This window comes from Littorina saxatilis, linkage group LG15, assembly GCF_037325665.1.
Source record: "Littorina saxatilis isolate snail1 linkage group LG15, US_GU_Lsax_2.0, whole genome shotgun sequence".
In the NCBI taxonomy this organism is placed as follows: Eukaryota; Metazoa; Mollusca; class Gastropoda; order Littorinimorpha; family Littorinidae; genus Littorina; species Littorina saxatilis.
The window spans coordinates 49,023,884-49,040,693 of NC_090259.1; the positions used below are offsets into that span (position 1 = coordinate 49,023,884).

At 43.3% G+C, this 16,810-nt stretch overlaps 1 protein-coding gene across 2 annotated transcripts in view; it reads left to right on the plus strand.

Moving 5' to 3' along the window:
* Nucleotides 1-16,810, plus strand: part of LOC138949521 (ral guanine nucleotide dissociation stimulator-like 1) — a 75,326-nt gene that overhangs the window by 43,831 nt on the left and 14,685 nt on the right. For both annotated transcript variants that reach the window (XM_070321363.1, XM_070321364.1), the window contains 4 exons: nt 5,652-5,736; nt 6,162-6,251; nt 6,834-7,075; nt 7,573-7,641. In XM_070321363.1, coding sequence (XP_070177464.1) covers nt 5,652-5,736; nt 6,162-6,251; nt 6,834-7,075; nt 7,573-7,641 — 486 coding nt within the window. The remainder of the gene's footprint in view (nt 1-5,651; nt 5,737-6,161; nt 6,252-6,833; nt 7,076-7,572; nt 7,642-16,810) is intronic.

The following is a 16,810-nucleotide window of genomic DNA, read 5'->3' on the forward strand; positions in this document are numbered from 1 at the left end:
TAGGTGTGTGTGTGAGTGTGTCTACACGTCTAGGTGTGTGTGTGAGTGTGTCTACACGTCTAGGTGTGTGTGTGTGTCTACACGTCTAGGTGTGTGTGTGTGTGTGTGTCTACACGTCTAGGTGTGTGTGTGAGTGTGTCTACACGTCTAGGTGTGTGTGTGAGTGTGTCTACACGTCTAGGTGTGTGTGTGTGTGTGTGTCTACACGTCTAGGTGTGTGTGTGTTTGTGTCTATTCGTCCAGGTGTGTGTGTGTGTGTGTGTGTCTATGCATCTATGTGTGTGTGTGTGTGTCTATTCGTCCAGGTGTGTGTGTGTGTGTCTACACGTCTAGGTGTGTGTGTGAGTGCATCTACACGTCTAGGTGTGTGTGTGTGTGTGTCTACACGTCTAGGTGTGTGTGTGAGTGTGTCTACACGTCCATGTGTGTGTGTGAGTGTGTCTACACGTCTAGGTGTGTGTGTGAGTGTGTCTACACGTCTAGGTGTGTGTGTGAGTGTGTCTACACGTCCATGTGTGTGTGTGAGTGTGTCTACACGTCTAGGTGTGTGTGTGAGTGTGTCTACACGTCTAGGTGTGTGTGTGAGTGTGTCTACACGTCTAGGTGTGTGTGTGAGTGTGTCTACACGTCCATGTGTGTGTGTGAGTGTGTCTACACGTCTAGGTGTGTGTGTGAGTGTGTCTACACGTCTAGGTGTGTGTGTGTGAGTGTGTCTACACGTCCATGTGTGTGTGTGAGTGTGTCTACACGTCTAGGTGTGTGTGTGTGTGTGTCTACATGTCTAGGTGTGTGTGTGTGTGTGTGTGTCTACACGTCTAGGTGTGTGTGTGAGTGTGTCTACACGTCTAGGTGTGTGTGTGTGAGTGTGTCTACACGTCTAGGTGTGTGTGTGTGTGTCTACACGTCCATGTGTGTGTGTGAGTGTGTCTACACGTCTAGGTGTGTGTGTGAGTGTGTATACACGTCTAGGTGTGTGTGTGTGTGTGTCTACATGTCTAGGTGTGTGTGTGAGTGTGTCTACACGTCTAGGTGTGTGTGTGTGTGTCTACACGTCTAGGTGTGTGTGTGTGTGTGTGTGTCTACACGTCTAGGTGTGTGTGTGAGTGTGTCTACACGTCTAGGTGTGTGTGTGTGAGTGTGTCTACACGTCTAGGTGTGTGTGTGTGTGTGTCTACACGTCCATGTGTGTGTGTGAGTGTGTCTACACGTCTAGGTGTGTGTGTGAGTGTTTCTACACGTCTAGGTGTGTGTGTGTGTGTCTACATGTCTAGGTGTGTGTGTGAGTGTGTCGACATGTCTAGGTGTGTGTGTGTGTGTGTCTACACGTCTAGGTGTTTGTGTGTGTGTGTCTACACGTCTAGGTGTTTGTGTGTGTGTGTCTACACGTCTAGGTGTGTGTGTGAGTGTGTCTACACGTCCATGTGTGTGTGTGTGAGTGTGTCTACACATCTAGGTGTGTGTGTGAGTGTGTCTACACGTCTAGGTGTGTGTGTGAGTGTGTCTACACGTCTAGGTGTGTGTGTGTGAGTGTGTCTACACGTCTAGGTGTGTGTGTGAGTGTGTCTACACGTCTAGGTGTGTGTGTGAGTGTGTCTACACGTCTAGGTGTGTGTGTGAGTGTGTCTACACGTCTAGGTGTGTGTGTGAGTGTGTCTACACGTCCATGTGTGTGTGTGAGTGTGTCTACACGTCTAGGTGTGTGTGTGAGTGTGTCTACACGTCTAGGTGTGTGTGTGAGTGTGTCTACACGTCTAGGTTTTTGTGTGTGAGTGTCTACACGTCTAGGTGTGTGTGTGTGAGTGTGTCTACACGTCTAGGTGTGTGTGTGAGTGTGTCTACACGTCTAGGTGTGTGTGTGTGTGTGTCTACACGTCTAGGTGTTTGTGTATGTGTGTCTACACGTCTAGGTGTGTGTATGTGTGTGTCTACACGTCTAGGTGTGTGTGTGTGTGTGTGTGTCTACACGTCTAGGTGTGTGTGTGTGTGTGTCTACACGTCTAGGTGTGTGTGTGAGTGTGTCTACACGTCTAGGTGTGTGTGTGTGTGTGTGTCTACACGTCCATGTGTGTGTGTGAGTGTGTCTACACGTCTAGGTGTGTGTGTGTGTGAGTGTGTCTACACGTCTAGGTGTGTGTGTGAGTGTGTCTACACGTCTAGGTGTGTGTGTGTGAGTGTGTCTACACGTCCATGTGTGTGTGTGAGTGTGTCTACACGTCTAGGTGTGTGTGTGTGTGTGTCTACACGTCTAGGTGTGTGTGTGTGTGTGTGTCTACACGTCTAGGTGTGTGTGTGAGTGTGTCTACACGTCTAGGTGTGTGTGTGTGAGTGTGTCTACACGTCTAGGTGTGTGTGTATGTGTGTCTACACGTCCATGTGTGTGTGTGAGTGTGTCTACACGTCTAGGTGTGTGTGTGAGTGTGTCTACACGTCTAGGTGTGTGTGTGTGTGTCTACATGTCTAGGTGTGTGTGTGAGTGTGTCTACACGTCTAGGTGTGTGTGTGTTTGTGTCTACACGTCTAGGTGTTTGTGTGTGTGTGTCTACACGTCTAGGTGTGTGTGTGAGTGTGTCTACACGTCTAGGTGTGTGTGTGTGTGTGTCTACACGTCCAGGTGTGTGTGTGTGTGTGTCTACACGTCTAGGTGTGTGTGTGTGTGTCTACACGTCTAGGTGTGTGTGTGTGTGTGTCTACACGTCTAGGTGTGTGTGTGTGTGTCTACACGTCTAGGTGTGTGTGTGTGTGTGTCTACACGTCTAGGTGTTTGTGTGAGTGTGTCTACACGTCTAGGTGTGTGTGTGAGTGTGTCTACACGTCTAGGTGTGTGTGTGAGTGTGTCTACACGTCTAGGTGTGTGTGTGAGTGTGTCTACACGTCTAGGTGTGTGTGTGAGTGTGTCTACACGTCTAGGTGTGTGTGTGAGTGTGTCTACACGTCTAGGTGTGTGTGTGTGTGTGTCTACACGTCTAGGTGTGTGTGTGTGTGTGTCTATGCATCTAGGTGTGTGTAGTGTGTCTACACGTCTAGGTGTGTGTGTGTGAGTGTGTCTACACGTCTAGGTGTGTGTGTGAGTGTGTCTACACGTCTAGGTGTGTGTGTGTGTGTCTACACGTCTAGGTGTGTGTGTGTGTGTGTCTACACGTCTAGGTGTGTGTGTGTGTGTCTACACGTCTAGGTGTGTGTGTGTGTGTCTACACGTCTAGGTGTGTGTGTGTGTGTCTACACGTCTAGGTGTGTGTGTGAGTGTGTCTACACGTCTAGGTGTGTGTGTGAGTGTGTCTACACGTCTAGGTGTGTGTGTGAGTGTGTCTACACGTCTAGGTGTGTGTGTGTGTGTCTACACGTCTAGGTGTGTGTGTGAGTGTGTCTACACGTCTAGGTGTGTGTGTGTGTGTGTCTACACGTCCATGTGTGTGTGTGAGTGTGTCTACACGTCTAGGTGTGTGTGTGAGTGTGTCTACACGTCTAGGTGTGTGTGTGTGTGTGTCTACACGTCTAGGTGTGTGTGTGAGTGTGTCTACACGTCTAGGTGTGTGTGTGAGTGTGTCTACACGTCTAGGTGTGTGTGTGAGTGTGTCTACACGTCTAGGTGTGTGTGTGAGTGTGTCTACACGTCTAGGTGTGTGTGTGTGTGTGTCTACACGTCTAGGTGTGTGTGTGAGTGTGTCTACACGTCTAGGTGTGTGTGTGTGTGTGTCTACACGTCTAGGTGTGTGTGTGTGTGTGTCTACACGTCTAGGTGTGTGTGTGAGTGTGTCTACACGTCTAGGTGTGTGTGTGTGTGTGTCTACACGTCTAGGTGTGTGTGTGAGTGTGTCTACACGTCTAGGTGTGTGTGTGAGTGTGTCTACACGTCTAGGTGTGTGTGTGTGTGTCTACACGTCTAGGTGTGTGTGTGAGTGTGTCTACACGTCTAGGTGTGTGTGTGTGTGTGTCTACACGTCTAGGTGTGTGTGTGAGTGTGTCTACACGTCTAGGTGTGTGTGTGAGTGTGTCTACACGTCTAGGTGTGTGTGTGTGAGTGTCTACACGTCTAGGTGTGTGTGTGAGTGTGTCTACACGTCTAGGTGTGTGTGTGAGTGTGTCTACACGTCTAGGTGTGTGTGTGAGTGTGTCTACACGTCTAGGTGTGTGTGTGTGTGTGTCTACACGTCTAGGTGTGTGTGTGAGTGTGTCTACACGTCTAGGTGTGTGTGTGTGTGTGTCTACACGTCTAGGTGTGTGTGTGTGTGTGTCTACACGTCTAGGTGTGTGTGTGTGTGTGTCTACACGTCTAGGTGTGTGTGTGTGAGTGTGTCTACACGTCTAGGTGTGTGTGTGAGTGTGTCTACACGTCTAGGTGTGTGTGTGAGTGTGTCTACACGTCTAGGTGTGTGTGTGAGTGTGTCTACACGTCTAGGTGTGTGTGTGTGTGTGTCTACACGTCCATGTGTGTGTGAGTGTGTCTACACGTCTAGGTGTGTGTGTGAGTGTGTCTACACGTCTAGGTGTGTGTGTGTGAGTGTGTCTACACGTCTAGGTGTGTGTGTGAGTGTGTCTACACGTCTAGGTGTGTGTGTCTACACGTCTAGGTGTGTGTGTGTGTGTGTCTACACGTCTAGGTGTGTGTGTGTGTGTGTCTACACGTCTAGGTGTGTGTATGTGTGTGTCTACACGTCTAGGTGTTTGTGTGTGTGTGTCTATGCGTCTAGGTGTTTGGGTGTGTGTGTCTATGCGTCTAGGTGTTTGTGTGTGTGTGTGTATGCATCTAGGTGTTTGGGTGTGTGTGTCTATGCGTCTAGGTGTTTGGGTGTGTGTGTCTATTCGTCTAGGTGTGTGTGTGTGAGTGTGTCTGTGCGTCTAGGTGTGTGTATCTATGCGTCTGTGTGGGTGGGTGTGTGTGTGTGTGATTATGTTTTACTTTATGTGTGAGTTTAGATAGAGCGGACAGCGTCAGATAAACTCTATTTAAACGAGACAGATTAGCCGCGGGTGGAGGAGGAGGATGTTAGATACTTGAGGTAGGCCTAAAGGGATCAGTGTTGGCAGGTAGGGAAGAGAGGGTAGTAAAGCAGGATATCAACACTTAGGCCCGTAATTAGAAAGAGAGGGGAGAGGAGGACTTGTGAAAGTCAAGGAGAAGAGCCCAGCCGCAATGTCCATGTTGCCGGGGGGCTTGCACGTGTGATGCATCAGCGGGGGTCTATAAGAACGGGAGAGCAACACATTGTGGTCAGCCCTTACCAGCGCGGTGCAGCGGGCATATGCCAACTATTTCTTACTGCAATATGGACTTCGAATTTGGAGCGTGGGCGACAGATCTGCCTTTAACGGTGGTTAAAGTTCTCCAGGATGAGGAGTTGAACACCCTCAATGTGCTGAGTAATGTGACTGCCCAGGATTTGGAGGGCCTGGGTCAATTTTTTGATTAGTGCTTTTGTGAACAAGAAACAATTAAGAAGTGGCTCTATCCCATCCCCCCTTTCCCCGTCGCGATATAACCTGTTTGTTCCTTATCTTCCGTGCTCTCATCTCTCTACCATTGTCTTGTTGCGTGTGAGGACGGACAGTTACACGCCTGTTTTTGTGGACAGGAGGGTGTGTGGATTCAGTGTGTTTTATGTTTCAAGCGAACGTTTACGGTTGTGTTTTGATGTTGATTGTGTATTTTGCAGAGAAAGTGTTGTGTTGTTTGAAGAACTGTCGGACATATTCTCTGGGGAGAACAATCAATTCAACTCTCGTGAACTGCTGATGAAGGTAATTCCTCACACTGCTCCCTTCACTTCTTCCCTCATGTTTCATGCTTCTATTGTCCTGGTGTTTGATTGGGCGTTGGCTTGAGTGGACTACCAGTTGGTATGTTGTTGGACGGATTATCCCCCTTCTCCCGCTTGATATTGCCATTCAGGATCACTGTGAGCAAGCCATCAGTTGTAAAGACAAATGTCTCAAGAAAATTAGGATTGCAGTGATATATGTGTATGAGCAGCTTGTTTGAAGTATTTGTCTGTGGGAATAAGAAGGGGGGGGGGGGGAGGTACGGGAGGCGTTGAACAAGTTAAGGAGTCAAATTGGAGTGTAAACAGACTTTCTCCGTTCAAGCATTGGCATTTGGTGCAGGGAAAGAGTGTGATATAAAGGACTGCAACAGTAGGTGTACACAGCCGGCGTGTTTGTTGCAGGAAGCCACTGCTAAATTCCCCGACCTGGACTCCCAGAACAAGTCACTCAAGAGGAAGAACATGCAGAAACGCCGCTCCTGGATTGACAATGTGAGTGGATCTCTGTGTGCTGTACCAACAGACCTTTCCCGCAAATAACTCTGTCAGGCTTTCCCACAAATAACTGTCAGGCTTTTCCCACAAATAACTCTGTCAGGCTTTTCCCACAAATAACTCTTGTCAGGCTTTTCCCACAAATAACTGTCAGGCTTTTCCCACAAATAACTCTTGTCAGGCTTTTCCCACAAATAACTCTTGTCAGGCTTTTCCCACAAATAACTGTCAGGCTTTTCCCTCAAAGAACTCTTGTCAGGCTTTTCCCACAAATAACTCTGTCAGGCTTTTTTGAGAGGTGTGGAAGATTTGGCCCAGTGAAGACCAGTGAAGACCTGTGAAAACCAGTGAAGACCAGCTATTGCAGTGAGTCAGATGGGCGCAGTGGCGTAGTAGATAAGACATCGGCCTCTTGATCGAAAGGTCATGAATTCAAGCCACGGCCGCCTGGTGGGTGAAGGGTGGAGATTTGTCCGATCTCCCAGGTCAACTTATGTGCAGACCTGCTAGTGCCTTATCCCCCTTCGTGTAAACACGCAAGCACAAGACCAAGTACACATGGAAAAGATCGTGTTTCAGGGCACAGTCCAGGGCACCGTCCCCTACCTGGGCACCTTCCTGACGGACCTGACCATGCTGGACACGGCCATGGCGGACACAACGGAGGAGGGGCTGGTCAACTTTGAGAAGCGGCGCAAGGAGTTCGAGGTGTTGGCTCAGCTCCGGCTGCTGCAGTCTGCCGCACAGATCTACCGCCTGACCTTTGAACCCCGCTTCTGGGTCTGGTTCGACTCGCTCAGGGTCTTCACCGACACCGAGAGGTCAATGAGAAAGAGTGGAAGAGGGGGGGGGGGGGGGGGGGGGCTACGGAAGGTGGGGCATGACGAGGGGGGTTAGGAATTGATGAAAAACTGTCTGGTTCGATTCCCTCAGGGTTTCCACCAATACTGAGAGGCGAGTAAGATGGGATGAGAAAGGAATGTGTGGGGGGGGGGGGGGGGGGGGGGAGGAGGAGTGTAGGTGTGGAGCAGGTGTTGGAGGTACAGGGAGCCTGGTAGCTCGGCTGGTCGAGCACCAGACTTGTGATCCTTGCGTCAGGGGTTTGAATCCAGAATGGAATAGACACGGGTCAAGTTGATGTGTTGACTGGCAGATGATAGGATTGTTCCATCAGAAAGCCGTTTCGGGTAGCGCCGTATACTGTATGGCAGCTCGCTTTCCCCAGGGAGTATGCAGCCCAAATGTTCATGAGGGTAACCTCACAGGACTATATGAATCTTACCCTTATCCTTATTATCCTTATCCTTGTTGTGTGCAGCCACGAGCTGTCGTGTGCCATTGAGCCGCCGTCGGAGAGCGTGGCCAAGATCAAGAAGAAGTCGGCCAGGTTGGTGCCACCTTGTTTTCCTTGTCCTTGGTTAATGGCCCCTGCTTCCCCTTCTGTAGCGCCCGGATTGTTTGTGTGGCCGATCCTCTCCTTTGTGTGGGACCCGAGTGTCTTGATCAGTCGTTGAAAGGCACGCTCCTTATCGTGAAAATAGTGCCACTTACCATCCCAGATCTGCGGAGTTGTTTTTACACGTCCATCCTTCCACTTGGTCTCATACCAAACAAAACAGTCTCTCTGTGCACTTTGGGACTTTTTATTTTTTTTCTTTTTTTTTTCAAAATGTTTTATTCAAATAAATAACAACAATTAACAATATCTCATACAATGAATTAAATACAACTTATCGAGTACAACAAGCTAACTTTTTTAACGTTTTGTTCTTCGAACACTCACACAAAAATGCTTCTTATCTGTAACTGCCTATTAAAAATACTTTCCAACGGTAAAAACGAATTTGTTTTTTTATATATACTAACGCACATCTTTCCGATTAAGATAATGTGGTTCAATTTATACATAGTTGCCTTTTTCACCATTACAAAATGCATACCAAATAAAACATCACTAACTTTCAAAACAATCTTAATTTCTAAAGTACGAAAAATAAATTCTTCAATAAACTTCCAGAATTTGTATACAACCGGGCATTCAAAAAAGAAGTGTTCAATGAAATCAGTTACATCACAACAGTAATTACATTTATTAGTTTCCGTTACTTTCATTTTACACAGGAGAATGTTGGTCGGGACTTTTTTGTTTTGAATTACTTTTGTGAAAGTCACTAGTGGCTCTTTAAGAAATTAATTTATTTAAAAAAAAGTTTTGCCTGGCCACAGCAAGCAGTCAGGGTGTTGATGTGTGGCATGTGACCCAGTGGAGGGACGGTCTTATCCCGTGTGGAGGGACGGTCTTATCCCGTATACAACTCTCCTGTGTTCACTTTCAAGTGAATAACTATCGTTCTGATATCATTTTAAAGTGAAGCTAAAGAAACCTGGTATCGGCACTGCTGTGCATCTCCTATGATCTCAATGGTATCAAGGCACGGGTCATAGCCCTTTGCCGCGACAAGGTTTGCCGATACCGGTACTTGTCTTGTCTAGACAGTAACGTCATTCATAGATGACGCCAATCATAAATGACGTTTGTCAAGGGAACTTATGCTTTCAAGTGTTGCTGCTTCCAGTGACAGGAAGGTATAGAGATTGATCATTGTATACACAAATTACACAAACGTCATCTTGTGAGGGACCAAAAAATATTGAAACTCTCGGATGATTTTTTTGTGTGGTATCAACCTCCACCTACGATACCACAAAAAAATCATCCTCGAGTTTCAATATTTTTCGGTCCCTCACTCGATGACGTGTAATCTCTATATCCCGTGTGGAGGGACGGTCTTATCCCGTGTGGAAGCCTGGCCACAGCTGAGACGGTGAGCGGAACTCTTTTTACAAGAAGGAGTGTGCCTTAAAAAACAAAGAATAAAAAAGCCTGGGAATGATGTGTGCCTGTCTGATTGTGCCTGTCTGATTGTGCCTGTCTGATTGTGCCTGTCTGATTGTGCCTGTCTGATTGTGCCTGTCTGATTGTGCCTGTCTGATTGTGCCTGTCTGATTGTGAAGTGTGAGGCAAGAGGAGAATGGAGCATCTTGGTGCAGTGGATCCCACCTTTAGCACACCCCCACTTAGGACTTCCTCCCTTTAAGACCCTGTTTTCTCAGACTTTTTGATCATAACTTCTGTAGATTCATCCCTATTTTAAGACTCATTTTGATGACCTGATTTTCTCAGCTTTTTGGAGGTCTTAAACGTGGGGTTCCTCTGTAGAGGTATAGAGCAATGAACGTCGGGTTGATATCACAGAGGTATAGACAGACCTGTTTACCAGTACGATTTGGGCGTATTTTGTACGCCAAATTATTATCGGTACGCAAATACGCGACACACGCACAAAATACGCCTAAGAAAAAGTCTAGAATACGTTTTCCGTTGTTGGTGCGCTGATTACGGAATGGTACAACTGATACCGGTTTCGGTCGAAGGGAGATAACCATGACAGCGAGTCTTCAGCTGTGGAAACCTTGTTCAGTTGTTGGCACGTGCGATCGTCTGGACAATCGTGGCAAAATGAAGCGGAAAATGTTTCAGTTTCGGATGACTGTACCAAGTCTAAACAGCAGAAGCAGCAGATTTTCTTGGAGAAATATAAGAAAGAGCCAGGAATTGTGGAGTCTACTATGGGAAAAAGTCATGCACACTGCAAGTATTGTAAATCAGATTTCTCCGTTGCCCATGCTGGGAAATACGACATCGAACGACACTGCAGTTCCAAAACTTACCTGGACAAGCTTGCTGCCAAGGAATTATGAAGTTCATTCACGCAAAGCAAATCCTGCCAGAAGAAAAGGCTGTAGTCCGCGCTTAAGCAATGTTTTCTGAGATGATTGTAAAAATGAACTTGCCACTGTCAACCGCAGATGTTATTTCACGAACTTCATCTTTTCATTATCAATCTGTTTGGAAGACACTGGTTATTATGATAATGCTATAAACTGACAGGTAAATAAAATTGTTTTATTCCTGTTGTATTGGAAGGAGTTAAATTCTGAAGGTGTTCTCAAGACATGCTATTCTTACACAAACACGTTTGCACCCACGCGTACATTTTCCCTAGCCCATATGGCTTTGCTTGCAAAGTACACCAACTTTTTGAAAAATACACTCAACTTTTAGGGAAAGTACTCTTGCCTCGGGTTTAGGGTAAACAGGTCTGTATAGAGCAATGAACGTTGGGTTGATATCACAGAGGTATAGAGCAATGAACGTTGGGTTGATATCACAGAGGTATAGAGCAATGAACGTTGAGTTGATATCACAGCATGTGTAAATATGTCTCTGAAGTATTAACACTATAATCTTGCTGTTTTTCAAAGTCACAAATAGTAGATATGGACAGTATGGTTCGGTGCCTGGTTGTCATTTTACACAAAACTCCCTCGTCCCTCACTCCCTTTTTCCCCTTCCCTCATCTCTCTCCCCCCCCCCCCCCCCCCTCCCCCATTTATTGTAAACAGTTTGACCTCTTCATTATCATATGGCTTTGGTTTGTGGTGTGTTGAAAGCTTACTGTACATGTTTTCAAGACCCTGACCATATTTACAAACATACCCTCTTACCATCCAAACTTTTTACCAAGTTGTAAATACTTCCTTCCCGTCCCTCACATTCATACCAGACTTTGCACAGAGTTTTAAATACTTTTTGCCCACCCCTCACATTCATACCAGACTTTGCACAAAGTTTTAAATTCTTTTTGCCCGCCCCTCACATTCATACCAGACTTTGCACAGAATTCTAATTACTTTTTGCCCGCCCCTCACATTCATACCAGACTTTGCACAGAGTTCTAAATACTTTTAGCCCGCCCCTCACATTCATACCAGACTTTGCACAGAGTTCTAAATACTTTTTGCCCACCCCTCACATTCATACCAGACTTTGCACAGAGTTCTAAATACTTTTTGCCCGCCCCTCACATTCATACCAGACTTTGCACAGAGTTCTAAATACTTTTTCCCCACCCCTCACATTCATACCAGACTTTGCACAGAGTTCTAAATACTTTTAGCCCGCCCCTCACATTCATACCAGACTTTGCACAGAATTCTAATTACTTTTTGCCCGCCCCTCACATTCATACCAGACTTTGCACAGAGTTCTAAATACTTTTTGCCCGCCCCTCACATTCATACCAGACTTTGCACAGAGTTCTAAATACTTTTTGCCCGCCCCTCACATTCATACCAGACTTTGCACAGAGTTCTAAATACTTTTTGCCCGCCCCTCACATTCATACCAGACTTTGCACAGAGTTCTAAATACTTTTTGCCCGCCCCTCACATTCAGCTTTGCAGTGCGAGCCAGGTCGGAGCTGAAACTCGGAGCGTCCGTGTTGAGATACTACTCATGGTAAAAAACATGAGCACACCAGTGTATTCCAGCTTCAGCCTTAACCAGACTTGAAGTGTTCTCAGCTCTTGTGTTGTGCTATTCAGAGGTTGACTGACACTCTGTAGTATGGAGACTGCTTGGAAAAGAAAAGCTTTCTGTGGATGATTTGGTGGTTGATTTGGGTTGTGAATTGTAACTGCCTTCATCATAGTTTATAGATTATAGTTCATTTAGAGCTCCTTGTATTCAGCTGCAGCATTTTTGTTTTTTGAAGAAAAAAGAAAAGGTTAATATCCATATTGTCATGCCTATTTTTCACCACTGACACAAATGCATGTTTGCAATCATACACACTTATGCACCCATGCGTTTCTCACAGACACACTCTGAAAATTTAGTGTAAACAAATTCTGCTTTGTACAATGGTTAAATGTAAATACTTCCATTGATTCAGCACTTGCCCTTCCTCCCGTGTCAATTCCACTGACATTTTATTCATGACAATAGTGAAATGCTTGACAGTCAATAGTGAAATGCTTGACAGTCAATAGTGAAATGCTTGACAGTCAATAGTGAAATGCTTGACAGTCAATAGTGAAATGCTTGACAGTCAATAGAAAAAGTCTGGAAATAACTCTGTCGGGTTTGTATGGGCTGTTAAAGAGTGAATACTCTTGCTTTTAGTGAGGCAAGCTTTCCTCACATGCTCCTTGTGTACGTGTTCCAGACACACCCCTGGCTAGTAACTGGCCTATTATGTCACGTGAGAAACTTTGCCTCGCTAAAAGCAAGAGAATTAACTCTTTCACAACCCATACAAACCTGACAGGGTTATTTCCCATCATCGTTTACTGTGCATGATGATACTAATTATTAACTATAAAGATGATACTAATCATTAACTATAAAGATGATACTAATCATCACCCACAATGATGATACTAATTATTAACTATAAAGATGATACTAATCATTAACTAATAAGATGATACTAATCATTAACTATAAAGATGATACTAATCATTAACTATAAAGATGATACTAATCATTAACTAATAAGATGATACTAATCATTAACTATAAAGATGATACTAATCATTAACTAATAAGATGATACTAATTAATAACTATAAAGATGATACTAATCATTAAGTATAAAGATGATAAAGAGACCAAAAAACAATGTACTCACGTTAAAATGACGAACACGGAACGAATAACTCTTTCACAACCCATACAAACCTGACAGGGTTATTTCCCATCATCGTTTACTGTGCATGATGATACTAATTATTAACTATAAAGATGATACTAATCATTAACTATAAAGATGATACTAATCATCACCCACAATGATGATACTAATCAATAACTATAAAGATGATACTAATCATTACTTACAATGATGATACTAATTATTAACTATAAAGATGATACTAATCATTAACTAATAAGATGATACTAATCATTAACTATAAAGATGATACTAATCATTAACTATAAAGATGATACTAATCATTAACTAATAAGATGATACTAATTAATAACTATAAAGATGATACTAATCATTAAGTATAAAGATGATAAAGAGACCAAAAAACAATGTACTCACGTTAAAATGACGAACACGGAACGAATAACAGCGACGTTTCGACCTAAGGGTCTTCTTCAGGCACAAAAACACAAAAATACACACACAAAAAAGAAGAAGAAAGACGATAGAACAGATAAAGAGGAGAATAACTATAAAGATGATACTAATCATTAACTATAAAGATGATACTAATCATTAACTATATTGATGATACTAATCAATAACTCTAATGATGATACTAATCATTAACTATAATGATGATACTAATCATTAACTATAAAGATGATACTAATCATTAACTATAAAGATGATGATACTAATCAATAACTATAATGATGATACTAATCATTAACTATAAAGATGATACTAATCAATAACTATAATGATTATGCTAATCATTAACTATAAAGATGATACTAATCATTAACTATAAAGATGATGATACTAATCAATAACTATAATGATGATACTAATGAATAACTATAACGATGATACTAATCATTAACTATAATGATGATACTAATCATTAACTATAAAGATAATACTAATCATTAGGTTTAACTATAAAGATGATACTAATCATTAACTGTAAAGATAATACTAATCATTAAGTTTAACTATAAAGATGATATTAATCAATAACTATAAAGATGATGATACTAATCAATAACTATAATGATGATACTAATGAATAACTATAACGATGATACTAATCATTAACTATAATGATGATACTAATCATTAACTATAAAGATAATACTAATCATTAAGTTTAACTATAAAGATGATACTAATCATTAACTGTAAAGATAATACTAATCATTAACTATAATGATGATACTAATCATTAACTATAACGATGATACTAATCATTAACTATAACGATGATACTAATCAATAACTATAATGATGATACTAATCATTAACTATAATGATGATACTAATCATTAACTATAAAGATGATACTAACCATTAACCAACACCATAACGATGATAGTAGACATTAACCATAACAATACCGATGATACTAATCATTAACTATAAAGATGATACTAATCAATAACTATAATGATGATACTAATCATTAACTATAAAGATGATACTAATCATTAACTATAAAGATGATACTAACCATTAACCAACACCATAACGATGATAGTAGACATTAACCATAACAATACCGATGATACAAATCATTAACCATAAGAATAACGATGATAAAGAGTTGTGTAACCTGTTGTGTCCCTCTCTTCCTTCTCACGCTAACTAACGCGGGCAGCATTTGTGGGACGAAAGTGCGACAGCCAGGTTCCAGTATTTACTCTTGCTTTGCACGTAGGCCTAGGTTCGCTTCTGACTCTTCGCTCTCTAAGCCGCAGGCACAGTCACCACGGTGAGTCACCACTCAGCTGTCACCGTAGATCACCCGTAGGGCATGCTTCTGGCCGTAGCTTGTGTGCTTGTTGTAGCTGTAGTTTCACTGATGTTTTCTTTTTGACACAGCAGTTTTGTGGGGTGGGGAGAGGGTTGAGTGCAGATACATTGTTCATCAGTCACAGAGGTGTGAACTTGTACAAAGTTGTCAATTGTTAACATTTGATATGGAGAATGAAAAAACAAGAAAGAAAGAGGTTAGTGGTCTATCTGTTTCACATAATTGATGTGGAGTCCACACATCAGACTTCTAGCATTTCTGAATGTAGCAGGTCATGTAGAGTTGGTTTCTGAATGTAGCGGGTCATGTAGAGTTGGTTTCTGATTGTAGCTGGTCATGTAGAGTTGGTTTCTGATTGTAGCTGGTCATGTAGAGTTGGTTTCTGAATGTAGCGGGTCATGTAGAGTTGGTTTCTGATTGTAGCGGGTCATGTAGAGTTGGTTTCTGATTGTAGCTGGTCATGTAGAGTTGGTTTCTGATTGTAGCTGGTCATGTAGAGTTGGTTTCTGAATGTAGCGGGTCATGTAGAGTTGGTTTCTGATTGTAGCGGGTCATGTAGAGTTGGTTTCTGATTGTAGCTGGTCATGTAGAGTTGGTTTCTGATTGTAGCTGGTCATGTAGAGTTGGTTTCTGAATGTAGCGGGTCATGTAGAGTTGGTTTCTGATTGTAGTGGGTCATGTAGAGTTGGTTTCTGATTGTAGCTGGTCATGTAGAGTTGGTTTCTGAATGTAGCGGGTCATGTAGAGTTGGTTTCTGATTGTAGCGGGTCATGTAGAGTTGGTTTCTGATTGTAGTGGGTCATGTAGAGTTGGTTTCTGATTGTAGCGGGTCATGTAGAGTTGGTTTCTGATTGTAGCTGGTCATGTAGAGTTGGTTTCTGAATGTAGCGGGTCATGTAGAGTTGGTTTCTGATTGTAGCGGGTCATGTAGAGTTGGTTTCTGATTGTAGTGGGTCATGTAGAGTTGGTTTCTGATTGTAGCTGGTCATGTAGAGTTGGTTTCTGAATGTAGCTGGTCATGTAGAGTTGGTTTCTGATTGTAGCGGGTCATGTAGAGTTGGTTTCTGATTGTAGTGGGTCATGTAGAGTTGGTTTCTGATTGTAGCGGGTCATGTAGAGTTGGTTTCTGATTGTAGCTGGTCATGTAGAGTTGGTTTCTGATTGTAGCGGGTCATGTAGAGTTGGTTTCTGATTGTAGCTGGTCATGTAGAGTTGGTTTCTGATTGTAGCGGGTCATGTAGAGTTGGTTTCTGATTGTAGTGGGTCATGTAGAGTTGGTTTCTGATTGTAGCTGGTCATGTAGAGTTGGTTTCTGATTGTAGCGGGTCATGTAGAGTTGGTTTCTGATTGTAGCTGGTCATGTAGAGTTGGTTTCTGAATGTAGCGGGTCATGTAGAGTTGGTTTCTGATTGTAGCTGGTCATGTAGAGTTGGTTTCTGATTGTAGCTGGTCATGTAGAGTTGGTTTCTGATTGTAGCTGGTCATGTAGAGTTGGTTTCTGATTGTAGCTGGTCATGTAGAGTTGGTTTCTGATTGTAGCTGGTCATGTAGAGTTGGTTTCTGATTGTAGCTGGTCATGTAGAGTTGGTTTCTGAATGTAGCGGGTCATGTAGAGTTGGTTTCTGATTGTAGTGGGTCATGTAGAGTTGGTTTCTGATTGTAGCGGGTCATGTAGAGTTGGTTTCTGATTGTAGCGGGTCATGTAGAGTTGGTTTCTGATTGTAGCTGGTCATGTAGAGTTGGTTTCTGAATGTAGCGGGTCATGTAGAGTTGGTTTCTGATTCGAAATGTAAGCACTAAGCTGAAGCTGTAGAGTATTTGATGTTGTTGTTGTTCTTCTTCTTGTTCTTAATGGTTGTTGTTGTTGTTTTAATGTGTGTGGTTTTTGCGCCAATGGCAGTAAGTGTTTCTTAGTGTACTGGCCTCTGTTTCTTGGCCTCTTTGATGTCTTATGCTGGGTCCTAACTCAGCCCTTGTTTTCTTTTATGCATTTACATTCAGCATTCGTCTCATCATAGCTGTTGACACAGTGCAGTGTTGTTACAGTGTCAGCATTTAGATGTTAGAGCAGTGTTGTTACAGTGTCAGCCTTTAGATGTTAGAGCAGTGTTGTGACAGTGTCAGCCTTTAGATGTTAGAGCAGTGTTGTGACAGTGTCAGCCTTTAGATGTTAGAGCAGTGTT